The 27,699-nt window shown below is 34.5% G+C and overlaps 1 protein-coding gene across 4 annotated transcripts; it reads left to right on the forward strand.

The window, feature by feature from the left end:
• The first annotated feature begins 1,391 nt into the window (after positions 1–1,391).
• Positions 1,392–26,780, forward strand: LOC112791733 (uncharacterized protein At4g38062). Of its 4 annotated transcripts, XM_029297226.2 has the most exons (5): positions 1,399–1,610; positions 1,747–1,910; positions 2,071–2,138; positions 23,633–23,655; positions 24,140–26,780. In XM_029297226.2, the coding sequence occupies exon 5, from the start codon at positions 24,142–24,144 to the stop codon at positions 26,485–26,487; it is 2,346 nt and encodes a 781-aa protein (XP_029153059.1). In that variant the 5' UTR covers positions 1,399–1,610; positions 1,747–1,910; positions 2,071–2,138; positions 23,633–23,655; positions 24,140–24,141; the 3' UTR covers positions 26,488–26,780. The 4 variants fall into 4 exon arrangements, with proteins under 4 accessions (XP_072089658.1, XP_029153059.1, XP_072089659.1 ...); XM_072233557.1 differs by lacking the exon at positions 23,633–23,655 and having other exon boundaries at positions 1,392–1,610; XM_072233558.1 differs by lacking the exon at positions 23,633–23,655 and having other exon boundaries at positions 1,425–1,610; positions 1,739–1,910.
• Positions 26,781–27,699: the final 919 nt, after the last annotated feature.

Genomic DNA, 27,699 nt, shown 5'->3' on the forward strand with positions numbered 1-27,699 from the left:
CTTAAGAGTTAGGAACAATAAAATGTGGTGTACCAATAATCAACAGTTCCTTTGCTAGAAATAATTTTTGAATTAATTATAAAACAAAAGAACTAGAAATAATTTTTGAATTAATTATAAAACAAAAGCTAACAAAAATGTGGTAAGAATTAATCAATAAAAATATAATAAAATTCTTCAATATACAATTTTGGATTACTTTTAATTGAAAATTTTTATTTTAAAAAGTAAAGTTAAAATTATAATCTCAATCTAAAAACAAATTTCTAACTTTATTAATTCATGAGTCAAATTCTTTAACTTATTTTAGATCATTTTTACTTTACACAAATTATAAATTAAGAATAAAAATTTTGTTAACTATCGACAAAAACTTTCAAAAATATTTTTGTTATTTAGTTTGTGTTAATTTTTCTCTAATATTATTTTCTGAAATATTTTAGTTTTATCTTTAGTATCAATTTTTGTTATAATCAATAATCAATAAATTTTTTATTCCAATTTCAAAAAAAAATATTAAGGATGAAATGTAAACTTTACTTTTAAGAATAATACTACTAATTTATAAAATTCAACTCGTTTTTCGAAGAATGGAAATACAAGGACAAAATTTTGAAAATGTTCTTCAAACATCCAAATATTCAATACATCATCATATAGCGTAAAGACATTGACTCTATATCTTTCGAATTGCTAACATATAAATTCCTTTTTCGCTCTTAAAGTTTGTTAATATTCCATCAAACACCTAACTATAATGCTAACATAACATCACGCTAATATTTTATAAACTACATAAATAATTAAATGTATGTCAGCTTCCTTTGATATTACCCTTAATAAACATCAACATTGATAAACTTAGATTGGCATGCCATTTTCAAAAGAAAGAAAGTGAGCCAAACGAGCAAAAGTCAACCAAAACAGGTTTCCTCAGGAAATTATCCGTCTTTAATTAGAATAACTTTTTTTTTGTGCACCGTCTTTAATTAGAATATATGAATCCGATACTTCTACGTTATTTAACGTTGCTTTTTACAATTTGATTTATTTGACATAGTTTTTTTGACAGGCAAAATAAGTAGTTATCATTCATGAATAAAACTTATAATATCAAATAGGGCCAAATTACAGATATAGAGAGTTTCTTCGATCCACACTGAATTTAGATAGCTAAGAGCCAATTGAGTTCATTCATGTGTTACTTTATTACCAAATTTCTTGATATGAGAAAACGAAATCGATCTAAAAAGACTAGAATAATAGAAACAGTCAATAATAAAGCTACTAAAATAATTTCGGCTATATTTTCTGTTTTTCAGAACATTGATCACTTGAATATTATTATTTTTTAGGATTATTTTAAAAAGGCAATATTTATGGGCTAGTTTAAGACTCATTGCACACGCATACGCTTCAGCTTCAAAGAATAAGAGTGACAATTCCATGTTCTGCGTGGCTGCTACAGCAATTCTTTCACACCAATCCCAAATAACTGCCCCTATCATAATTGATCATTCTCCTCCTTTACCTGCATCAACAATAATTTTTCACAGGTTGGGTAGTGGGGATTCCCACTTCCCAGCACTTAAGGCCCCATGAGGTGGTTGGTGAGTGAAATTGATCTCTAACTTCTTATCCATACAAGTTTTTTGGAAATCTTCATTGGCTTTTGACATCCCTTCTACTATCTCTTGAGGAGTTCTCCACTTAACTTCGAATACTACTTCATTTCGAGCTTTCCAGAGGGTAGCCAGGCTATGACAGAAGAGACTTTGATTTGCATGGCTGAGTTCGACGATGGATGATCTGATCCATTCCACGTAGGAATTGGCACGGATGGAAGATGTTTTCACCGCTAGGGGATTGCAGAACCAGAATGCACGGGCAAATTCATAGTCCAAAATCAGGTGAGTTTCATCCTCTTTCCTCCAACGCCTGGGGGATAGGGGTGACACTTGAATTCCTCTCTTTTAAAGGTTGATCCTTGTCGGAGTTGAGCCGTTCAGAAGTCGCCAGACAAAATTGAGAGTTCTGGGATGGGCTTTGATTTTCCAAAATTATTTTCAGATATCTTCTGTTTGGCTTGCTGATGACTCTGTGCTGTTAAGATGGGCTTCGTGTTCTATTAACCGGTGGTATGCATCTCTGACTCTGAACTTACTATCTTATGAGTACTTCCAATAATATTTGTCTTGCTATCTGGTTAGAGGAATGAGAATTTTTTGAATCTGCTCTGATTCGAAAAGTACAAAAAGGTTTTTAATTTTCTGGACATCTCATATAGTTCCATCATCACACATGAGGTCCCTTACCACTGCATCGTTTTGGATATTTGGTACTGTGCTCCAAATTTTGTATCCATTTTGGTTTGGTAGCCATGGAGATCCCACTATTTTGATCGACATTCCATCTCCCATTTTTCATAAGCCTCTCAACTCTAGGACATCTATTGCACTCCTTATACTTCGCTAGGTATAGGTTGGGGCAAACCCCACTTTTGAATCTAAGAAGTTTGATATTGGGTAGTATCTGGACTTGATTATCCTTGCTGTGAGGGACTCCAAGTTTTTTATTAACCTTCATTCTTGTTTGGCCAGTAATACTCGATTAAAAGCTTTGAAATCTCTAAAGCCAAGACCACATTCTACTTTCCTTTTGCTTAGTTTGTCCCATTCAATCCAATGTATTTTTTGTTCCCCATTCCTGCAGCCTTAATAGAACTTTCACACCATTGTGTTCAAATAATGACAGTGTCCTTTCAATATCAAAAAACAGTCCATTATATAGGTTGGAATGGATTGAACAACTGCCTTGATTGTGAAAATTAGTAAAGTTAATTTTAGAAAATATATAAATAAATAATAACTAAATAAAATGAGAGGTAATAAACAATCTTAGTTTATAACCTTAGAATTTTAATGGTTGAAAAAGAGAAGAATTATATACCTCTAATGGACGGATGGTTCATATTGAAGAGACTTACCTATAAATTGAGTTTTTCTTTAATTCATTTCAATCAAGTCATCCAGATAGAATAACATAATATTTCTTTGAGTAGTTTTCTCCTATATAGAGAGAGAAGTGTGTTCTCTTTTTGTCAAGAGAGAGTGTTATTGTAATCTCCTTGTGATAGAGAGAAGTTGTAATTCTCAAAGAAAATTATTCAATTATTTCCATATTTTATACGAATTTCTAATTTGTCATCTTTATATTTTGCTGTGTCATTTATCTAGTACCTAACAGTGGTATCAGAGTCAAAGATTGCTTATTAAAATATTTTTTTTCCCGCTGCGAATTATCGTAAAAAAATGGCAGCAAAGTATGAAATTCCAAAATTTAGTGGGAATAATTTTTCCATATAAAAATTGAAGATAAAATCCATTATAAGAAAAGACAATTACGTGACAAAAATTGAAGGTAGACCCACTGGAATTACAGATGAAAAATGGAAGGAGATGGACAACAATGTTGTTGCAAACTTACACTTGGCACTAGCTGATTCATTTTTATCAAGTGTAGCAGAGAAAAAGACAGCAAAGAAAATTTGGGATGCTCTCACCAAATTATATGAAGTCAAGTCACTTCACAACAAGATATTCTTGAAGAGAAGACTTTATACTCTTTGAATGAGTGAGTCCACGTTGGCAACAGATCACATCAACAATCTAAATACGCTATTTTTCCAACTCTCATAATTGGAATATACCATAGCAGAAAACGAACGTGCAGAGCTCTTACTTCAAAGTCTACCAGATTCATATGATCAGCTTATCATTAACTTAACTAATAATGTTTTGACTGATTATCTTTCTTTTGATGACATGGCTGCTGTGGTTCTTGAAGAAGAATCTAAGAGAAAGAATAAGGAAGATAGATTAGAGAACTCAAAACAAGCAGATGCTTTGTTGATGACAAGAGGAATATCAATGGAGCGTGGTTCTAGTGGGAGTCAAAGTAGACCAAAGTCACAAAGTAAGAAGCAAGTCAAATGCTACAATTGTGGTAAGAAAGGACACTTCAAGAAAGATTATTGGAATAAGAAGAGTATAGAGAAGGTTCGAGAAGGATCAAGTTCTCAAGGATGTGTTGCGAGCACCTCTGATGATGGAGAAATCCTGTATGGCGAAGCAACAATTGGTTATAAAGGCAGCAAACAGCTCACTGATATTTGGATTGTTGATTCAAAAGCAACATGGCACATGACTCCTCATCGTGATTGGTTTTGTACATATGAACCTGTCTTGGAAGGATCGGTATTTATGGGAAACGATAATGCCTTAGAAATTGTTGGAATGGGTACTGTCAAAATAAAAATGTTTGATGGTTCTATTCGTTCACTTCAAGGGGTAAGACACGTGAAAGGCTTGAAGAAGAATTTGTTGTCGATTGGGCAATTGGATGAACTTGGTTGTAAGATCCACATTGAAGGTAGGATCTTGAAAGTTGTTAAAGGAGCTCTTGTAGTAATAAAAGCAGAAAAGATTACAGTAAATCTATACATGCTTGTGGGAGAAACTTTGCAAGAGGCAGAGGTATCAGTTGCTTCAACAAGTCAAGAACAAATGACGATGATATGGCATTGCAAACTAGGCCACATGTCAGAACGAAGCTTGAAGATTCTTGTAGAACGTAATCTCATTCCCGGGCTCAAATCGGTAAACTTACCATTTTGTAAGCACTGCGTTACAAGCAAACAACATAGATTGATATTTGGTATATCAACTACTCGGAGCAAGCACATATGGAGTTGATTCATTCTTATGTGTGGGAATCGCCGGAGATGTTCTTAGGAGGAGTAAAATATCTTATATCATTTATTGATGATTACTCTAGGAGGCTATGAGTGTACTCGATCAAGAAGAAGTCAGACGTGTTTGCGATGTTCAAAGAGTTCAAAGCAAAGTTAGAACTTGAATTTGGAAAGAAGATCAAGTGTTTAAGGACAGATAATGGAGGAGAATATGTTGATGGTGATTTTCTAACATTTTGCAAGCAAGCAGGTATTCAACGATAATTCACAGTTGCATATACGCCTCAGCAAAATGGTGTAGCAGAGTGAATGAATAGGACTCTCCTAGAAAGAGCACGAGCTATGTTGCAAACTACAGGTTTAGCCAAGTCTTTTTGGGTAGAAGCTGTTAAAACCGCCTGTTATGCTGCAATAGGGTTAAAGACACCAATGGAGATGTGGCAAGATAAGCCACCTAATTATTCTTCTTTACATATATTTGGTTGTCCTGTGTACGTGATGTACAATTCCCAAGAAAGAACAAAGATAGACCCAAAATCTAGAAAATGTATATTCTTGAGTTATGCTGACGGAGTTAAGGGGTATCGTCTGTGGGATCCCACTGCCCGCAAGGTAGTTGTCAGTAGAGATGTGATATTTGCAGAAGATGAATTGCAAAAAGAACAAGAAAATGACAGCACTATTAAAGAGATAACCACTATTCAAATAGATAAAAAATGCAGAGAATTTGATCTTTCTGAAGCAGAACCACAGCACGAAGAACAAGAAATAGATGCTAATGACATAGAAGTTCGTCGATCTACTCGACAAAGAAGAACAGCATCATGGCACTCAAATTATGTTTTGACAAACCATGATGCATATTGTCTTTTGACAGAAGATGGAGAGCCAACAACTTTTATGGAGGCTATGCGCAATCCAGACGCTTCTATGTGGATGACAGCGATGCAAGAAGAAATTGAGGCATTATATAGGAACTATACCTGGAAACTTGTTGAACTTCCAACAGGTCGAAAAGCCATTGGTAACAAATGGGTTTACAAGATCAAACGAGATAGTAATGATCAGGTGAAACGATATCGTGCAAGATTGGTTATCAAGGGATATGCTCAGAAAGAAGGTATTGACTTCAATGAAATATTTTCTCCAGTGATGAGACTAACTACTATTAGAGTAGTTTTAGCTATGTGTGCTGCATTTGATTTACATCTAGAGTACTTAGATGTAAAGACTACTTTTCTTCATGGAAAACTTGAAGAAGAGATATATATGCTCCAACCAGAAGGTTTTGAATAACAAGGAAAAGAAAACTTGGTTTGCAGGTTAACTAAATCTCTGTACGGTCTAAAGCAGGCGCCAAGATGTTGGTACAAGAGATTTGATTCTTTCATTATTAGCGTTGGATACAACAGACTTAGTTCAGATCATTGTACCTATTACAAGAGGTCTGGTGATAATGATTTTATCATTTTGCTGTTGTATGTGGATGAGATGTTGGTGGTAGGTCCCAACAAAGATCAAATCAAAGAATTGAAGACTCAGTTGGCTAGGAAGTTTGATATGAAAGACTTGGGACCAGCAAACAAGATTTTAGGGATGCAAATTCACCGAGACAAAAAAGATAGGAAGATTTGGCTATCGCAAAAGAATTATTTGAAGAAGATCTTGCAATGCTTTAGCATGCAAGAATGTAAGCCAATTTCAACCCCACTTCCTATGAATTTCAAATTATCCTCAAGTATGTGCCCTAGTAGTGAAGCAGAGAGGATGGAAATATATCGAGTACCGTACGCATCAGCAGTGGGAAGCCTTATGTATGCCATGATCTGTTGGTGCACGAAATTGCAATCACACTTTTTACAATTCCGCACAACTAACCAGCAAGTGCACTGGGTCGTCCAAGTAATACCTTACGTGAGTAAGGGTCGATCCCACGGAGATTGTCAGCTTAAAGCAAGCTATGGTTATCTTGTAAATCTTAGTCAGGATATCAATACTTATCAGGGTTTCTTGTGAAAAGTGAAAGAACATGAAATAAGTACTTGTTTTGCAGTAATGGAGAACAGGCTGAGGTTTTGGAGATGCTCCATCTTCTGAATCTCTGCTTTCCTACTGTCTTCTTCTTCAAACACGCAAGGCTCCTTCCATGGCAAGCTGTATGCAAGGGTTTCACCGTTGTCAGTGGCTACCTCCCATCCTCTCAGTGGAAATGTTTAACGCACCCTGTCACGGCACGGCTATCCATCTGTCGGTTCTCAATCAGGCCGGAATAGAATCCAGTGATTCTTTTACGTCTGTCACTAACGCCCCGCCCTCAGGAGTTTGAAGCTCGTCACAGTCATTCAATCATTGAACCCTACTCAGAATACCACAGACAAGGTTTAGACCTTTCGGATTCTCTTGAATGCCGCCATCAATTCTAGCTTATACCACGAAGATTCTGGTTAAGGAATCCAAGAGATATCTACTCAATCTAAGGTAGAACGGAGGTTGTCAGGCACACGTTCATAGTTGAGAATATGATGAGTGTCACGGATCATCACATTCATCCGGTTTAAGAACAAGTAATATCTTAGAATGGAAGCAAGCATGATTGAATGAAAAAACAGTAGTAATTGCATTAATCCATCAAGACACAGCAGAGCTCCTCACCCCCAACCATGGGGTTTAGAGACTCATGCTGTGGAAGGTACACAAAGAAACGTGTAAAGTGTCATGAGGTCCAGATACAATGTCAAAAGATCCTATTAATAGTGAACTAGTGACCTAGGGTTTACAGAAATGAGTAAATGACAGAAAAATCCACTTCCGGGCCCACTTGGTGTGTGCTTGAGCTGAGCATTGAAGCATTTTCGTGTAGAGGCTCTTTCTGGAGTTAAACGCCAGCTTTTATGCCAGTTTGGGCGTTTAACTCCAATTTCTATGCCAGTTCCAGCGTTAAACGCTGGGAATTCTGAAGCTGATTTGCAACGCCGGTTTGGGCCATCAAATCTCGGGCAAAGTATGAACTATTATATATTGCTGGAAAGCCCAGGATGTCTACTTTCCAACGCCGTTGAGAGCGCGCCAATTGGGCTTCTGTAGCTCCAGAAAATCCACTTCGAGTGCAGAGAGGTCAGAATCCAACAGCATCTGCAGTCCTTTTCAGCCTCTGAATCAGATTTTTGCTCAGGACCCTCAATTTCAGCCAGAAAATACCTGAAATCACAGAAAAACACACAAACTCATAGTAAAGTCCAGAAAAGTGAATTTTAACTAAAAACTAATAAAAATATAATAAAAACTAACTAAAATATACTAAAAACATACTAAAAACAGTGCCAAAAAGCGTATAAATTATCCGCTCATCACAACACCAAACTTAAATTGTTGCTTGTCCCCAAGCAACTGAAAATCAAAATAGAATAAAAAGAAGAGAACATACTATAGACTCCAAAATATCAAAGAAACTTAGCTCCAATTAGATGAGCGGGACTAGTAGCTTTTTGCTTCTGAACAGTTTTGGCATCTCACTCTATCCTTTGAGGTTTAGAATGATTGGCATCCATAGGAACTCAGAACTCAGATAGTATTATTGATTCTCCTAGTTAAGTATGATGATTCTTGAACATAGCTACTTTCTGAGTCTTGGCTGTGGCCTAAAGCACTCTGTCTTCCAGTATTACCACCGGATACATACATGCCACAGACACATAATTGGGTGAACCTTTTCAGATTGTGACTCAGCTTTACTAGAGTCCCCAATTAGAGGTGTCCAGGGTTCTTAAGCACACTCTTTTTGCCTTGGATCACAACTTTATTTCTTTCTTTTTCTTTTTCTCTTTCTTTTCTTTCTTTTTTTTTCGTTTTTTTTTATTCACTGCTTTTTCTTACTTCAAGAATCAATTTGATGATTTTTCAGATCCTCAATAACAGTTCTCCTTTTCCATCATTCTTTCAAGAGCCAACAATTTTAACATTCTTAAAACAACAAATTCAAAAGACATATGCACTGTTCAAGCATTCATTCAGAAAACAAAAAGTATTATCACCACATCAAACTAATTCAACTAGTTTCAAAGATGAATTCAAAATCCTGTACTTCTTGTTCTTTTGTGATTAAAGCATTTTTCATTTAAGAGAGGTGATGGATTCATAGGACATTCATAGCTTTAAGGCATAGACACTAAGATACTAATGATCATGTAATAAGACACAAACATAGATAAACATAAGCATAAAAATTCGAAAAATAGAAAATAAAGAACAAGGAGATTAAAGAACGGGTCCACCTTAGTGATGGCGGCTTGTTCTTCCTCTTGAAGATCTTATGGAGTGCTTGAGCTCCTCAATGTCTCTTCCTTGCCTTTGTTGCTCCTCTCTCATGATTCTATGATCTTCTTTAATTTCATGGAGGAGGATGGAATGTTCTTGGTGCTTCACCCTTAGTTGTCCCATGTTGGAACTCAATTCTCCCAGGGAGGTATTGATTTGCTCCCAATAGTTTTGTGGAGGAAAGTGCATCCCTTGAGATGAATATCTCCATCTCCCATGGCTGGAGGTGGAAGCTTTTGCCTTCCCTTTCCTCTTTCTAGAGGTTTCTCCGGCCTTAGGTGCCATAAATGATTATAGAGAAACAAAAAGCAACGCTTTTACCACACCAAACTTAGAAGGTTTGCTCGTCCTCGAGCAAAAGAAGAAAGAAGAGAGAGAGTGGTGGGGTAGGTGGGGATCCTGTGGGGTCCACAGATCCTGAAGTGGCAAGGATAATTCATCCCTGCACCAAGTGGTGAGAAAAAATGCTCCTTCTGCCAATCCTGGCGTTAAACGCCGGGCTGGTGCCCATTTCTGGCGTTTAACGCCAGCTTGGTGCCCATTCCTGGCGTTTAACGCCAGTCTGGTGCCCCTTTCTGGCGTTAAATGCCCAGAATGGTGCCAGACTGGGCGTTAAACGCCCATCTGCTAGCCTTACTGGCGTTTAAACGCCAGCAAGATCTTCCTCCAGGGTGTGCTGTTTTTCTTTCTGTTTTTGCTTTTTCAATTAATTTTGTAACTTCTCATGATCATCAACCTACAGAAGACATAAAATAACAAAGTAAAAATAATAAATATAACATTGGGTTGCCTCCCAACAAGCGCTTCTTTAATGTCAGTAGCTTGATAGTGGGCTCTCATGGGGCCTCACAGATACTCAGAGCCATGTTGGAACTTCCCAACACCAAACTTAGAGTTTGACTGTGGGGGCTCTGTTTGACTCTGTTTTGAGAGAAGCTCTTCATGCTTCCTTTCCATGGTTACAGAAGGGGAACCTTGAGTCTTATAGTTTGCATTGTCTGTAAGCCACGGAGCTTCCTGAATAGCAAATAATTGCTCATCCGGAAAGATTTCAGAGATCTCAGTAGGAGGGAGGGATGCTCCTGCTACTGGTTCTATCCGGGACAGGTGATCAGCTACTTGATTTTCTGTCCCTTTTCTGTCTCTTATTTCTATATCAAACTCTTGCAGAAGCAACACCCATCTTATGAGCCTGGGTTTTGAATCCTGCTTTGTGAGTAGATATTTAAGAGCAGCATGGTCAGTGTACACAATCACTTTTGATCCTACTAAATAAGATCTGAACTTGTCAATGGCATAAACCACTGCAAGTAACTCTTTTTCTGTGGTTGTGTAGTTCTTCTGTGCATCATTTAGAATACGGCTGCCATAATGAATGATGTGCAGAAGCTTCCCATGCCTTTGTCCCAATACTGCACCAATGGCATGGTCACTGGCATCACACATTAGTTCAAATGGTAATGTCCAGTCTGGTGCAGAGATGACTGGTGCTGTGACCAGCTTAGCTTTCAGGGTCTCAAACGCCTGCAGACACTCCTTATCAAAGATAAATGGCGTGTCAGCAGCTAGCAAATTACTCAGAGGTTTGGCAATTTTTAAAAAATCCTTTATAAACCTTCTGTAGAATCCTGCATGCCCCAGAAAGCTTCTGATTGCCTTAACATTGGTAGGTGGTGGTAATTTTTCAATTACTTCAACTTTAGCTTGATCCACCTCTATTCCCTTGTTTGAAATTTTATGCCCAAGGACAACTCCTTCAGTCACCATAAAGTGACATTTTTCCCAGTTTAAAACTAGGTTGGTCTCTTGGCATCTTTTCAGAACAAGTGCTAGATGGTTAAGGCAGGAGCTGAATGAGTCTCCAAATACTGAAAAGTCATCCATGAAGACTTCCAGAAATTTCTCTACCATATCTGAGAAGATAGAGAGCGTGCACCTCTGAAAGGTTGCAGGTGCATTGCACAGACCAAAAGGCATCCTCCTATAGGCAAATACTCCAGAAGGACATGTAAATGCTGTCTTCTCTTGTCCTGAGGATCTACTGCAATTTGGTTGTAACCTGAATAGCCATCCAAAAAACAGTAGTATTCATGACCTGCTAGTCTCTCTAGCATCTGGTCTATGAATGGTAAAGGAAAATGATCCTTTCTGGTGACTGTATTGAGCCTTCTGTAGTCAATACACATGCGCCACCCTGTAACTGTTCTTGTAGGAACTAGTTCATTCTTTTCATTATGAACTACTGTCATGCCTCCCTTCTTAGGGAAAACGTGGACAGGGCTCACCCAGGGGCTATCAGAAATAGGATAAATAATCCCAGCCTCTAGTAACTTAGTGACCTCTTTCTGCACCACCTCCTTCATGGCTGGATTTAGCCGCCTTTGTGGTTGAACCACTGGCTTAGCATCATCCTCCAATAGGATCTTGTGCATGCATCTTGCTGGGCTAATACCCTTAAGATCACTTATGGACCACCCAAGAGCTGTCTTGTGCGTCCTTAGCACTTGAATTAGTGCTTCCTCTTCCTGTGGATTTAAAGCAGAGCTTATGATCACTGGAAAAGTGTCACCTTCTCCCAGAAATGCATATTTCAGGGATGGTGGTAGTGGCTTGAGCTCGGGTTTAGGAGGCTTATCTTCTTCCTGAGGAATTTTCAGAATTTCTTTTATTTCCTTTAGTTCCTCCAGATCAGGCTGAACATCTTTAAAGATGTCATCTAGCTCTGATTCAAGACTTTTAGTCATATTGACCTCCTCCACCAAAGAGTCAATAATATCAGTGCTCATGCAGTCATTTGATGTGTTTGGATGTTGCATAGCTTTGACAACATTCAACTTGAACTCATCCTCATTGACTCTCAGGGTTAATTCCCCTTTTTGGACATCAATGAGGGTCCGTCCAGTTGCTAGGAAAGGTCTTCCTAGAATGAGAGTTGCACTCTTGTGCTCTTCCATTTCTAGCACTACAAAGTCAGTGGGAAAGGCAAATGGCCCAACCTTGACAATCATGTCCTCAATAATGCCTGATGGGTATTTAATGGAGCCATCAGCAAGTTGGAGACATATCCTGGTTGGTTTGGCTTCTTCAGTCAAGCCAAGCTTTCTGATAGTGGATGCAGGTATTAGGTTGATACTTGCCCCAAGATCACATAGAGCTTTCTTGGTACACGTACCCTCTAATGTGCATGGTATCATAAAGCTTCCAGGATCTTTAAGCTTCTCTGGTAAGCTCTTTAATATGACTGCACTGCATTCTTCAGTGAGAAAAACTTTTTCAGTTTCTCTCCAATCCTTTTTATGACTTAAGATCTCTTTCATGAACTTAGCATAAGAAGGTATTTGCTCAAGTGCCTCTGCAAACGGAATCTTTATTTCAAGAGTCCTTAGATAGTCTGCAAAGCGGACAAATTGCTTATCCTGTTCCGCTTGGCGGAGTTTCTGAGGATAAGGCATCTTGGCTTTATATTCTTCAACCTTAGTTGCTGCAGGTTTATTCCTTACAGAAGTGGTTGAAGAAGCCTTTTTAGAGGGATTACTGTCAGCACTCTCATGTGTCTGATCCTCCCTTAGCGTCTGAACGCCAGGATTGGGTGAAGATTGGGCGTTTAACGCCAACTTCTCTCCCTTCTCTGGCGTTTGAACGCTAGAACTGGGCAGGGAATGGGCGTTTAACGCCAACTTTCCTCCCCTTTCTGGCGTTTGAACGCCAAAAGTAATCCTCTCTGGGCTCTTACTGTCGTCAGAGGGATTTTGGACAGTGATTTGGTTATCCTCTGTCAATTGTTCCTTATTTGGATTTTTGCTACTTTGAGCAGTGTTATTCAATGTCTTTCCACTCCTCAGTTGAACTGCTTGACATTCTTCTGTTATCTGTTTAGATATCTGCTATTTTGCTTGATTCAACTGCAGTTCTATGTTCTTGTTAGCAACTTTAGTTTCATGGAGCATCTCTTTAAATTCTGCTAACTGTTCTGTCATCAGGAGCAATTGTTGATTAAGCTCAACCATCTGTTCTTGAAGATTAGGATCAGTGGCTACTGCCATGACTTCCTCTTTTGGAGAGAACTCATTGCTAGAGTACAAATATTGGTTTCTAGCAACAGTGTCTATAAGCTCTTGAGCCTCTTCAATTGTCTTCCTCATGTGTATAGATCCACCAGCTGAGTGGTCTAAAGACATCTGAGCTTTTTCTGTAAGCCCATAGTAGAAGATGTCTAACTGTACCCACTCTGAAAACATTTCAGAGGGGCATTTTCTTAGCATACCTCTATACCTCTCCCAGGCATTATAAAGGGATTCATTATCCTCTTGTTTAAAACCTTGGATGTCCAACCTTAGCTGTGTCATCCTCTTTGGAGGGTAAAAGTGATTTAGGAATTTGTCTGATAACTGTTTCCATGTCTTTATGCTTGCTATAGGTTGGTTATTCAACCACCTCTTAGCTTGATCTTTTACAGCAAATGGAAACAGTAATAGTCTGTAGACATCCTGATCCACCTCTTTATCACGTACTGTGTCAGCAATTTGTAAGAACTGTGCCAGAAACTCAGTAGGCTCTTCCTGAGGAAGACCGGAATACTGGCAATTTTGCTGCACTATGATAATAAGTTGAGGATTTAGCTCAAAGCTGCTTGCTTTGATGGGAGGTGTACAGATGCTACTCCCATATGCAGCTGTAATGGGGTTAGCATATGACCCCAGAGTCCTTCTGGACTGTTCAATCCCACTTAGGTCCATGATGGATAAAGGGAAATGATATGGATTGCAAGTGGATAAATTTTTTTTTTTGAATTAACTGAAAAAAATAAAATAAAACAAAAGGAAAATAAAATAAAAATTCGAAAATTAAAAGAGAATAAGATCAAAGCAAATTGAAAACTGAATCAATTAGTTAATTAAAAAGATTTTGAGATTAGCAATTAAAAAGATATGATTGAAAAATTTTATGAAAAAGATTTGATTTTTTTTTTTGAAATGAGGAAAGAGAAAAACAACAAAATGACACCAAACTTAAAATTTTTTTGAAAATCAAACACTAATTTTCGAAAATTTTAAGGGAAAAACACAAAAAGGACACCAAACTTAGAATTTTTACGGATCAAAAGGGACTAAAGACATGCAAATTCGAAAATTAAGAGAAAAACAAAAGCATGCAATTGATACCAAACTTAAAATATGAAACTAGACTCAACTAAAAGACTCTAAACCAACAAAAATAAAACAGTCCTAATCTAAGCAACAAGATAAGCCGTCAGTTGTCCAAACTCGAACAATCCCCGGCAACGGCGCCAAAAACTTGGTGCACGAAATTGCAATCACACTTTTTACAATTCCGCACAACTAACCAGCAAGTGCACTGGGTCGTCCAAGTAATACCTTACGTGAGTAAGGGTCGATCCCACGGAGATTGTCGGCTTAAAGCAAGCTATGGTTATCTTGTAAATCTTAGTCAGGATATCAATACTTATCAGGGTTGATTGTGAAAAGTGAAAGAACATGAAATAAGTACTTGTTTTGCAGTAATGGAGAACAGGTTGAGGTTTTGGAGATGCTCCATCTTCTGAATCTCTGCTTTCCTACTGTCTTCTTCTTCAAACACGCAAGGCTCCTTCCATGGCAAGCTGTATGCAAGGGTTTCACCGTTGTCAGTGGCTACCTCCCATCCTCTCAGTGGAAATGTTCAACGCACCCTGTCACGGCACGGCTATCCATCTGTCGGTTCTCAATCAGGCCGGAATAGAATCCAGTGATTCTTTTGCGTCTGTCACTAACGCCCCGCCCTCAGGAGTTTGAAGCTCGTCACAGTCATTCAATCATTGAACCCTACTCAGAATACCACAGACAAGGTTTAGACCTTCCGGATTCTCTTGAATGCCGCCATCAATTCTAGCTTATACCACGAAGATTCTGGTTAAGGAATCCAAGAGATATCTACTCAATCTAAGGTAGAACGGAGGTGGTTGTCAGGCACACGTTCATAGTTGAGAATATGATGAGTGTCACGGATCATCACATTCATCCGGTTTAAGAACAAGTAATATCTTAGAATGGAAGCAAGCATGATTGAATGAAAAAACAGTAGTAATTGCATTAATTCATCAAGACACAGCAGAGCTCCTCACCCCCAACCATGGGGTTTAGAGACTCATGCTGTGGAAGGTACACAAAGAAACGTGTAAAGTGTCATGAGGTCCAGATACAATGTCAAAAGATCCTATTAATAGTGAACTAGTGACCTAGGGTTTACAGAAATGAGTAAATGACAGAAAAATTCACTTCCGGGCCCACTTGGTGTGTGCTTGAGCTGAGCATTGAAGCATTTTCGTGTAGAGGCTCTTTCTGGAGTTAAACGCCAGCTTTTATGCCAGTTTGGGCGTTTAACTCCAATTTCTATGCCAGTTCCAGCGTTAAACGCTGGGAATTCTGAAGCTGATTTGCAACGCCGGTTTGGGCCATCAAATCTCGGGCAAAGTATGAACTATTATATATTGCTGGAAAGCCCAGGATGTCTACTTTCCAACGCCGTTGAGAGCGCGCCAATTGGGCTTCTGTAGCTCCAGAAAATCCACTTCGAGTGTAGGGAGGTAAGAATCCAACAGCATCTGCAGTCCTTTTCAGCCTCTGAATCAGATTTTTGCTCAGGACCCTCAATTTCAGCCAGAAAATACCTGAAATCACAGAAAAACACACAAACTCATAGTAAAGTCCAGAAAAGTGAATTTTAACTAAAAACTAATAAAAATATAATAAAAACTAACTAAAATATACTAAAAATAGTGCCAAAAAGCGTATAAATTATCCGCTCATCATCTGTACAAGACCAGATATTGCTCAAGCAGTTGCGGTGGTAAGTCGATTTATGGCAGATTCGGGTAAAGAGCATTGGAATGTTGTTAAGAGGATCTTGAAATACATCAAAGGGATCTCGAATGTTGCATTATGTTTTAGAGGATCGGAATTCATTGTCAATAGATATGTCGACTCAGACTTTGCAGGTGATCTTGATAAATAAAAATCTACTACAGGCTATGTGTTTACACTTGCAGGAGGAGCTGTGAGCTAGCTATCTAAATTACAGACTGTTGTAGCTTTATCTACTACAGAAGTTGAATATATGGCAGCTACACAAGCATGCAAGGAAGCTATTTGGATCCAAATGTTGATAGAAGAACTCGGGCACAAACAACAGAAGATTTCTGTGTATTGTGATAGTCAGAGTGCCTTGCATATTGCAAGGAATCCTGCCTTTCATTCAAGAACAAAACACATTGGAGTGCAATATCACTTTGTTCAGAAAGTAATAGAAGAAGGAAGTGTTGATATACAGAAGATTCATACTAAAGATAACCTAGCAGATGCCATGACAAAATCAATCAACACAGAAAAGTTTGAATGGTGTAGATCCTCATACGGCCTATGAAATACATGAGCAACATAAATTTTGAAAATTTATCAAAATTAGCTTTTTAGTGGGAGATTGTGAAAATTAGTAAAGCTAATTTTAGAAAATATATAAATAAATAATAACTAAATAAAATGAGAGGTAATAAACAATCTTAGTTTATAACCTTAGAATTTTAATGGTTGAAAAAGAGAAGAATTATATACCTCTAATTGACAGATGGTTCATATTGAAGAGACTCACCTATAAATTGAGTTTTTCTTTAATTCATTTCAATCAAGTCATCCAGATAGAATAACATAATATTTCTTTGAATAGTTTTCTCATATATATATATAGAGAGAAGTGTGTTTTCTTTTTGTCAAGAGAGGGTGTTATTGTAATCTCCTTGTGATAGAGAGGAGTTGTAATTCTCAAAGAAAGTTATTTAATTATTTTCATGTTTTATACGAATTTCTAATTTTTCATCTCTATATTTTGCTGTGTCATTTGTCTGATACCTAACATTGATTAGGGTCTCCTTCCCCGCTCTAGATAGGTACCCTTCCTTCCAACCTTTCAACTTCTTTCAGACTCTATCCTGAACAAAATCAAATACTTCTCTTTTAGATTTTTCTACGGATGTAGGTAAGCCTAAGTATCTGGAGTGATGATTTACTGTCTTAATTCCAAGCCACTCTTGGATGAAGATCTGTCTATTGGTCGGTACATTTCAGCTAAACGAAACCTCAGATTTGTACAGGTTTATTCTCTGTCCTAAAAATAACCGTGTTACGGTGCACTTATGTGTGAAATAAGTGAAAAAAGAGGATAACCGTTGAAATAAGTGAAAGCACACATAAGTGCACCGTAATACGGTTATTTTTTTCTAACTACCCATTATTAATACTATTGCTTCTTCCATTCACTTATTTTCATCCATTGACGATTTTTTATTAGGATTTATATAAAAAATTAAAATTTTGTTTGTTGTATGAAAATACATAAAAATTTCGTTTGTTATATGAGTGTACATAAAAATTTAAATAACCTTATTCCAGAAAGAACTCAAATGGAGATGGATTGATTGGTTGGATGATTTCCGTTAAAGAATAAGAGTTCATCCCTGTTCGATCGAAAGAAAGCTAACCGTGTTAATAGTGGACTGTTTAACGGTGCACTTATGTGTGCTTTCATTTATTTCGAAGTAAACGTGTCAACGTGCTTCTTTTAAATGGACAATCCATTTTTTCTATTATTTAAAATGGACTGTTTATTTTTTTATTATTTAAAATTGTTCATTTTTCCTATTATTTGAAACGTTCTATTTGTAAGAATTTAATCCAATTTAAATTATTAATATTTTTTTATTAGTTTTAAAAATTATATTTAATTATTTATAAATGCATATATCTCATTTACGATATATAAAAATTGAAAAACTACACATATCTCGTTTACATTGTAACCGAGATACATGCAAAATTATCTCGTTTACAATGTAAACGAGATAAGGAAGAAGTATTTATTTTAGTAAATATTTTTTACATTATTTATTTTTTAGTAATTATTATAATTAATTTATTTATTAAAATAAAAAATTCTTATAATAAGTGATTCCCCCAATAAGATAATTGCATAAAAAAATTTTAAATTCGAGATTTTATGTCAATAGGTGTTTGTATTTCTCATTAATTTTATCTTTTAGATTTGGAGGTATTAACCAAATTTATATCAATGATCTCAATTTGAAAAATAAATGATTCTTTTTGGTAGGTTGCTCTTAAAATTTAAAAATCGTGCTAAAAAAAAATATAAAAAATAATAATTATAAAAAACAATAAATAAGAAAGAATAAATATAAAATATAAAGAATTGAAAATTGTAAAATTTGTATTAAAATATGCAAAAACGGATAAAAATTCGAATAAAAATAACATAATTTAAATAACAAAAAAAAGAATCTCTCAATACTTACACGCACTCATGACTCATGTTTTGGTGTGAATAAGAATTTTTAGAGTGAGTGTGAAAATAAATGAAAACTCACTAATTTATTGAAACTAATCTTATTTATAGAAAATAAAAATTCTATGGTAATTGGTATAATATTGGATTTCAAATAAACTTATACTTCAAGTAGTTTTGAACTTTAAGAAAATTTGGACTTCAAGTAGTCTTGGATCTCAAGTAACGGTATATTCCAATGGTATAATACAATCGATTGAATTTTGTACGTGACTAACGGTATATTTCAATTCAATCAATTGGTATGATCATTCAATTGATTGAAATGTGATGTAAATAAGTTTTTTTTCTGCATTCAATCGATTGGTAGGATAATCCAATCGATTGAATTTTAAATCGCGCCGTTCTCAATTTTCATATTGTTTTTATAAATTTTGAATCGTGCAGTGACTAATGGTTTATAAATTGATTGAGTTATGTGAAACCTGAAATTCAATCTATTATTTTGTTAATTCAATCAATTGATTTTCTAAGAAACACGATTTCAAAATCCTCGACGGATGTAATGTGTCCAAGATAAACTTTTAACTGACTGGAATTACTAAAAAGTTATTACGATTAATGGAAGATCTAATTCATTATTGTTTTTTGTTTTTTATTATTAATAAACATAATAGATGAATGATTAAATAATAATTTATAAAATAAAAAATAAATTTTATAATTAAATAAAATATATAGAGTTAATTTGTAATTAAAATTAAAAATATACTATTTAACCGTTATTGAAAAACTTAAAAAATATATTTTGTTATGAGATCATTTAATAGTCCAAACGTTTTGAGACTATCGAATCCGGTACCATGCTAATTGGTATAATATTGGGCTTCAAATAAACTTATACAGTTATACTTCAAGTAGTCTTAAACTCTAAGAAAACTTAGAATTCAAGTAGTTTTAGACCTCAAGTAAATTTAGACTTCAAATAGTCTTGTACTTCAAACAAATTTGGGTTATTGGACACCAAACATAAAGTAACTAGACCATAAAACCTAACTCATGTTGTTCATGCATATATGAGTTTTGACTTTAACTGTTGAATTTGTTTCAACGTTAACTATTTATGCCAAATTTTGACACAACAATAAGTAATTAATATTTTTGTATTTGTCTAATATTTTAATAAATATTATCAATTTTATTTTTTACTAAAAATACTAGTCCCTTATTTTTTTTATGTAAATAATATTAAATTTATAGAGAGATTATGGCCTTTATTCCAATTTTCAAAGGATTTAGCTACAAATTTTTTTATAAAAAAAATATACAAATTTTAAAAATTTAATATATTTATTATGTATTTATTAAAATAAATATTTTTAAATTTTTATTAATATGATTTAACTAACATGTGTCCTAAATATTGTTAATAATAAAAAATTTTAAATAAACTATTTTAATAAATATACAATGAATACATTAAAAATTTAAATTTTGTATTTTTTTCTATAAAAAAATTTAACTCATAATTTTATCATGTAGACACATATTAACTAAAACGTTACTAATAATAAGCTTATGTATGTTAACCAAAAAATTAAATACATATTGATTCACATTCACTTTCCTTCCTCCACTAACATTGCTTCTTCTTGTATCATTCCCATGTATTGGTCTTGCTGCAGTTTGCTTCTAATTGTTCAACCCTAAAATTTCTCTTCACCAAATCACGCAAAAGTATAGAACCAGCAACTTTGTTGATATTTGGCCAGCATATAACTAGAAAAAAATTGAGTTATTGGATGAAATATCACATCAATCTCACACTATTAAAATCATTATTAATGACTATTTAATGACTACAAATCACAAAAAAAAAAACTATCGGTTAAAAAAGAAAAGAAAGGAAAAGTGGAAAACTATACGGCCACAAAATCCAACTAGTGCAAATTGTAATAATATTCGCACAATATAAAGTTGCCAGGACTTTTGGCGAAAAAATAAAGGAAAATTTGAACGAAAGGAGAGGAAAATTTTTTATCACGTATATCTAAAATTAAAAGGTGTTCAATAATGCTCATTTAGTTCTCAGTTTTACCCTTGTTCGTCTTATAGGCTATGGCTGACATAATACATAGATCTGATATTTTTCTTTGAGATTATCTATTTGATATTAGAGCAATTGGAGATTAATGAAAAACTTATAGTAGAAAAATCAAGTAAGACGGTTAGACCAATAGATTATAGTAGTGGTTTACACGTGATGAAGATAATCAAATTGGCCGCAAAGTGAAATGTTTAATGTGGCCACTTGCATTTTCTAAAAGATGGATGCCGTTTTCTTTTTCTTTTTTTAACCCTTTGGTATGTTGGATGCTATTTTGTATGTTACCTTCCCCACTTGGGCACTCTCCATGGGCCTAGCTAAGACAATCAAATTAAACGACAATATAAGATGTTTAATAATGTCTTATAGTTTCCTTAACACTTCCACAAAGTGTTGAAAATCTCAATTGGAATTTTAGGCTCGTAGGCTTTGGCGTTGTCTGCGCCGTATTTTTATAGTTAAGATTTAAGATCAAGCAAATAAATCCTCTTCAAACGTATATAAATCAAAGACTTGCCTATAATATATATATATATATATATATATATATATATATATATATATATATATAGAGAGAGAGAGAGAGAGAGAGAGAGAGAGAGAGAGAGAGAGAGAGAGAGAGAGAGAGAGAGAGAGAGAGAGAGGTTTGTAGACAATCAAAGTGGAGTGCATATTCATCGAATCTACATATGCGAAATTAAACTATATATATGGTGTGTCTTGTGACAATGCCATGAGCGAGGAATGAAATAATTATGTCATTTGAAGATCCCACAAGATATAATGACTTTAGAATTCAAGTATAGCACCGATATTTCAAAGCAGTTGTCGATCAACATCTAATATGTATCTAATACAACACTTCATAGATATTTTTAGACTTCGTTTTATATTATAGAATTCTTTGTTTTAAGTTTTTCAAATTTATATATGCATAAAAATGGAACGTTTATACATAATAATCAATATGACAAATAAACTTTAGTGTGTTTATACTGTTTTTTATTTAATCAAAATTAAAATCATTACTTCACCCTTTTTAATTTGTGGTTTATATTGATCATGTTAATTTTACACTAAGTTAATATATTATACCACAGCCATATCATCATGTATTATGATTTTTAAACCATCTTATTTTCGTATAAATACCGTATTGTATCCATTGTATATCGTATTTGTGTTTGTGTATGTGATTCAAAGCATATAATGTAAGAAGAATATAAATTAACAAGCGGGAGAAATTTACAATTCATACACGCTAAATAATTCGATCAATCACATCACAGTTATCAACTAAACAAAAAAAAAAACGAATATTATTTCTAAATGCCTCGACTGATTTCTTTTATAGAACTTGTGTAATATAATAAAGGATAATATATATATTTTTTAAAGTTTGATAAAAGTTTTAAAAATATCTTTAAGTTTTATTTTGTTTTAATTTTATTTTAAAAGTTTTTGATTTGCATCAAATATACTTCTGACAGTTAATTTTTCAAAAAATTTAAAACTTATTCAATAATAATTTCATAAGAATAACCCTCAATACAAATAAATCAAATATAATTTTTATATATTATTATTAGATTAGTCTTAAATTTTTTAAAAATTTAGTCATTGAGAATATATTTGATGCAAATAAAAAAATTTTAAGATAAAATTAAAACAAAATAAAATTTATAAATATTTTTAAAACTTTTACCAAATTTTAGGGATAAAAAAAAGATACTTTACCGTATAATAAAATATCAACAATGCTAGGAAACCAACTCTATATAAGCCAAGAATCAGTCAATTGGTAAACCAGAGACACCGGTGACTTTAACCGGATGTTGCTACTGATAGGCACGGATGTTTCTTTTTTTTGTAAATTGGATGGTTTTGGATATGATTTCTATGTTTCATGTGTTACGCATTAATAAAACATAATTAATTATATGGAACTAACTAATGAATGATCAAAGCATCTGTTCCGTGATTCTCTCCTATTATTAGCGTATATTCCCTCATGTTTTGAACGTGGTCAACAATAATTTAAAAAATAAATTAAATTATAAATTAATAAAACTAATTATAATTAATTATGTTGTTTCATTCTTAACTGATTATTAGTTGGTCCATATACTTTTCCATAAAATATTGTTCGCCATTATTTGGGTTGACATCAATGATTTCAGCTTATAAGGCATAGTTGATAATAATGTTCATATAGGATGGTGCATGTTATCTCTTGAAAAGGCGGAAAGTTAGGCTAGTTATTTTTTTTTTACGATATCTCTAATTTAATAGGTTAATTTGTAAGCTGTGTTTGTTTATAGAGATAAGACATTGAGACAAAAATACAGAGATATAAAATTATGTTTGATAGAGAAGATATGGATAGAAATAATGTGTTCAGAAATATTAAATTAGTATATTTTATGTAACAAAAAAGACATGGATACATTAATAAGAGACACAACTTATTTTTCATTTTTTTCATTATTCTTGTTAATTTTTTATAATTATATTTTTTATTATTAAATTTTTTCATCTCAAAAATTTAAATAAAAAAATGAAAATAAATTAGATTTTGATAATTTGTTCTAGTTTATTACTAAACAGAATATAAAAATACAAAATTGTGTGTCTTTATCTATTAGTGTCTTTTTCTATTCTGTTCTCAATGTTTTGTCCTATTCTATTCTAAAAAATAAATACAACCTTATAGCATTGTGGATTGGAGTTTCATTTAAATCTGACCAATGAGTTGGTGTATAATTTGTGTGTGGGCTCACTATAGATGAGCTAGGCTATGCCCCGAACTTGAGCCCAATATATTGATCCAATTAAAAAAGAGATGCCTAAGCACGACAAAAAAAAAACAAGACATGCCTAAGGTCGTAGAAGAAATGAGAGTGAGAGAGAACAAATCTTTGATCAACGGCTAGTTTTTCATTTGAAAAGCCGGATAATAGTGCTACCACAAACTAACTTTCTCTTTTTTTCTCCCATCAAAAGCGGTTAGTGTAGTGTAGTAACGGTAACTTCTGATTTCTCTTCTGCTTCTCCAATTTCCGTTTCACTAACACAGCACTTTCTTCTGCCAATTTCTTCTTCAAATGCAGCATTATTCAGATCTATAATTCAGGTCAGTTTAAGTGTTCCGCTTCGTTTTTGCTCTTGAAACTTGTGTTCTGTAATCTTGAATTCTTGATCTTATTGTTCAATATTATCATAGTTGTTTTGCGTTTGTTATATGTATAGTCTTTTGTCATACTATGTTAGTAACTGCCTTGTGCTTATAGAAAAATGGCGACAGTTTGTTAGTCTTTATAAAATGTAAGATTCTGAAATTGCTGTGAATTTGGGTATGCTTTTCCTTGTATTCCCATCTCACTAGGGTTTCTTGAAATAGATGCAGTCATATAGTAGATTTCCTGGGAAAAAATACTCTCAAATCGCGATATTTACGGATAATAGTCATAATACAAAGAGAATACTTACGGAGAAAGATATTATATTTACAAAAAACTTGTATTGATTTTTGAGGGTTATATTCCTTTTGGTCTTGTTTATTTTTTGCACACTGCTACCATTACTAATCATACGTACAAATTAAATTAAATATATAGAAATGGACAAGGTTTATGAAGAGCTGGATGAAGTTAAAGCTGAAGTTGATAGACTCAAGGCAGAACTAAGAGCCAAGACTGATTCACTTGAGAACTTGAAGAAATCTCACAATGCACAGGTCAACCAGATTCAAGAAGCAAGGCTCAAAGCTGAGGAGCGGAAACATGAACTGCTTCGAAAGGAGGATGAGATTGCGGAGGCAAATCAGGCTTGCCAAGATCTCAAGGGGGATTTGAATAAAAAGGAGTCCATCATCAAACATCTCAGTGCTGCAAACGACAAGCTTCGAGCCGATTGTAATGAGAAGCTTAAGAAGTGGGAAGATGAGAAAAGGGATTTGTTATTGACCTTAGAGGAATCAAATGAGAAGGCGGAGAACCGTGAACAACAGATTAATCTATGCAGGCAAGAGATTGAACGCCTGGAAGGCTATCTTGCAGTTTCAAACAAGAAGTGTTCTGAATCGCAGAAAGGCCTAAGAGCTTCCACAGAGCTAAGAGAAAGAAATGACATGTTACAGGAGTTAGAAGAGGAGAAGAGGAAGGTGGAAGATCAATTGAAGTGGAAGAAGGAACAGTTTAAGCATCTAGAAGAAGCACATCAAAAGCTCAAAGAAAACTTCAGGTCCAACAAGAAAGACTGGGACATGGAAAAGTCCACATTGCTTGATGAGATTTCTTCACTGCAAGAAAAGTTATATTCTCAGATCAGAATTTCTGATGATCTAAAACATCAGCTACAGACATGCCACCAAGCCCTTGCTCATGTAGAAAGCCAGAAAAAACGTCTGCAAGTTGAGGTTTCAGATTTAAAGGCACGGCTAGATGATGCTAGTAGTGAGTACCAGGATGCTAAGTCAGAGCTTGACTGCTTAAGCTCTCGACTTGAAAAAGATATTGGAGAGTTGAGATATGCACTGAAAACAAAAGATGCATATCTTAGAGAATCAAAGTACAGAATTGAGAAGCTCGAGCAAGAAAACCAAGAGTTAAGAATTCCCCTCAAGGAACTACAGGAAGCTCAAATTCAAGAAGCTGGAGCTACATATTCTCAGTCAAAGCTGCGGTCAAAGCTAAAAAACTTGGAACAAGCTCATAAAGAGTGTGCTTCAACTCTTCAGGTTAAAGAAGCAGAATGGAAATCTCAGCTAGAGAAACTGGCTAAGGACCTGAATAGCTACGAGTTTGAGTTGGAAACCAAAGTTGCAGCAACAGAAGAGCTGAAGAAGGAGTTGGAAAGATCTCAATCTCTGAATATTGAGATGGAGTTGCTGAATGAAGAGATGTCTGTGATGCTGCTAGTGTTAAGACAGGGAGTTTCTGAGGCTCAATTGAACCTTGCCAACTATAAGGAAGAGATGGATGTAATGAACAGGAAGAGAGAAGAGAAGGTTCTGCAACTGATGAAGGAGTTGGAGATTAAAGAAGCTGCTTTAATCAGTGTCCAGAAAGCTATGAATGTAGAGCGCGAGAGAGCAGCGTGTCTAATGAAGCAGGTTGAGTCCTTTGGAGTCTCCAAGGAACTTCAGCATCCGCTTGAAGATGAACTTGATAGGCACATGGAAATGTTGGAGGAATCAAACATATGCCAGCTAATCCTCAAAGATAAGGTCATGGAGATGGAATGTGAATTGAAAGACCAGCTTAAAGAAGTTCATGATGCTTTAGACAGTGCAAATGTTGAATTGGATGAGACAATAAGTGTGAGAAATGAAATGGAATTCGAGTTGCAGATATGGATGTCGATCGTTGAACGTTTGAAGAATGATCTTGAAGAGAACCACATAGTGCGCAGGGAACTGGAAACTTCACTTCTCACACAAGTAGATGTTGCTGAAAGCCTCAAGCAAGAGAAAGATATCTTGGTCTACAAGTTGGAGGAGCAAGAGATGAGAATAGACCAATTGAATCAAGAGCTGAAAGTAAGGAAGGAAATTACCTCAGAAATGGATGCTATACTACAGTTAGAACATGTGAAGGAATTGAATCATCAAATGGAGACAAAGGTGCAAAACTCAGATGATGTGATTCAGAAACTCATGATTGAGAATAGAAATCTGATGGAAAATGTCACAAGATTGTCATTAGAAAGGAAAAATCTGTTGCAATTTGTTCAGGGATTGGGGGATAAAATCAATGAGTTCTCCACTGTAGACTCTCAATTAATGGAAATGCTCAAGACCATGGCACAATCTTTTGAGAATGATGGTCAAGGAGGAATATTAATTTCAAAGAAGGATGATCGTTTCTTTGTAAATGAAAATATGTTGATTCATTCTCCTACAAGTAGAAAGAAACTTGAAGTCACTTCTGATATAAGATCACCCTTTAAGGAAGTCAACAATTAGCTACAATGCATGGCATGACTGCTTCTTTGAATTGCAAATGGAATTCACTATTCCACTGAGTATTTGTGATGCTGCTAAACCTTTTATTTCTCTCTTCCACTAGATACCCATTTAACAAACTCAATATCTAACTTGTCCTGTATGAAAACAATGTTCTATCTCAATATGATTATATTTCTGTCATATTGAACTATGTTGTGAACAATGCAAACAATGAATTTGTTGGATTTGGCTCCTCTGAAGTTGTTCATTTACTTTAGAGAGAAAAGTAATGCAATCTAAACCATTGATAATATAAATGTTTCTGATCATCTTAAATAAATAAATGCATTAAAAGAAGTTAAAAGTAGATTTTTTAATAAGATTCCTTGAAAATTGTGCGACAACTGCAGCAGCTTCCAAGACCGCGTGATTTCTTCCTTTTTATTTCATCTTCTTTCTATTTTATTTTGTTTTTTCTTTCTTTTTCTTCAACAAAAAATTATTTTCGGTTCTATTTTTTCACAATATTTAATTCTCTTTTTATATTTTATTATCATGTTCTTCTATGATATTGTTAGTGTTTTGGTTATCTTCTTCTTTTTTATTTTTGTCTTCTGTAACTTACATTTAAAGTTTTGTTATGAAAGAGATTAATGGTGATCACTAATAATTTTTCATTTTTTATGAATCTTGAATAATTTTTTAAAAAATCTGATAAAAAATAAAATTAATTTATTTAAATTAGGTCAAGAAATGTTTTTTATTTATTTTTTATTTTAATATAAAAAAACTCATATAAATGTATTCAATCTTTTTTACATAGAAATATAATTAAAAAGAGAAGGTTTAATCATGCGGATATATCGGATCGGATCCAACAAAAAAAACGCTGATATCATATCCGATAGAAATTATGTGAATCAGATCGGATTCGATCCGCCCCCTAAAGTTACATCTCTCTCGCCCCCTCCCAATTCTGGAGGCATAAGTTGGCCTGATATACATTGTCTTGCCATTAATTAAGGTAAATAGTTTGAACAGCAAAGCTCCACAACGCTTCTAGGATTTTTTATAAGATCTAATGATGGTTTATCGCTGGTATAATAGATTGTCCTTTTGAATTTTGTTTCTAATATAAAAATATAAAAAAAACAAAGACATAAAAACAAAAACGAATATCTTAATGTGTTACTTTTAGAAAGTACTGAACATTAAAATATTTTCCATCTC

Source organism: Arachis hypogaea, chromosome 3 (assembly GCF_003086295.3).
Source record: "Arachis hypogaea cultivar Tifrunner chromosome 3, arahy.Tifrunner.gnm2.J5K5, whole genome shotgun sequence".
NCBI lineage: Eukaryota > Viridiplantae > Streptophyta > Magnoliopsida > Fabales > Fabaceae > Arachis > Arachis hypogaea.

What these genes read in the sequence shown, in the direction of transcription:
- LOC112791733 (XM_072233557.1), top strand. Translation starts at nt 24,142, where the DNA reads ATGGACAAGGTTTATGAAGAGCTGGATGAAGTTAAAGCTGAAGTTGAT.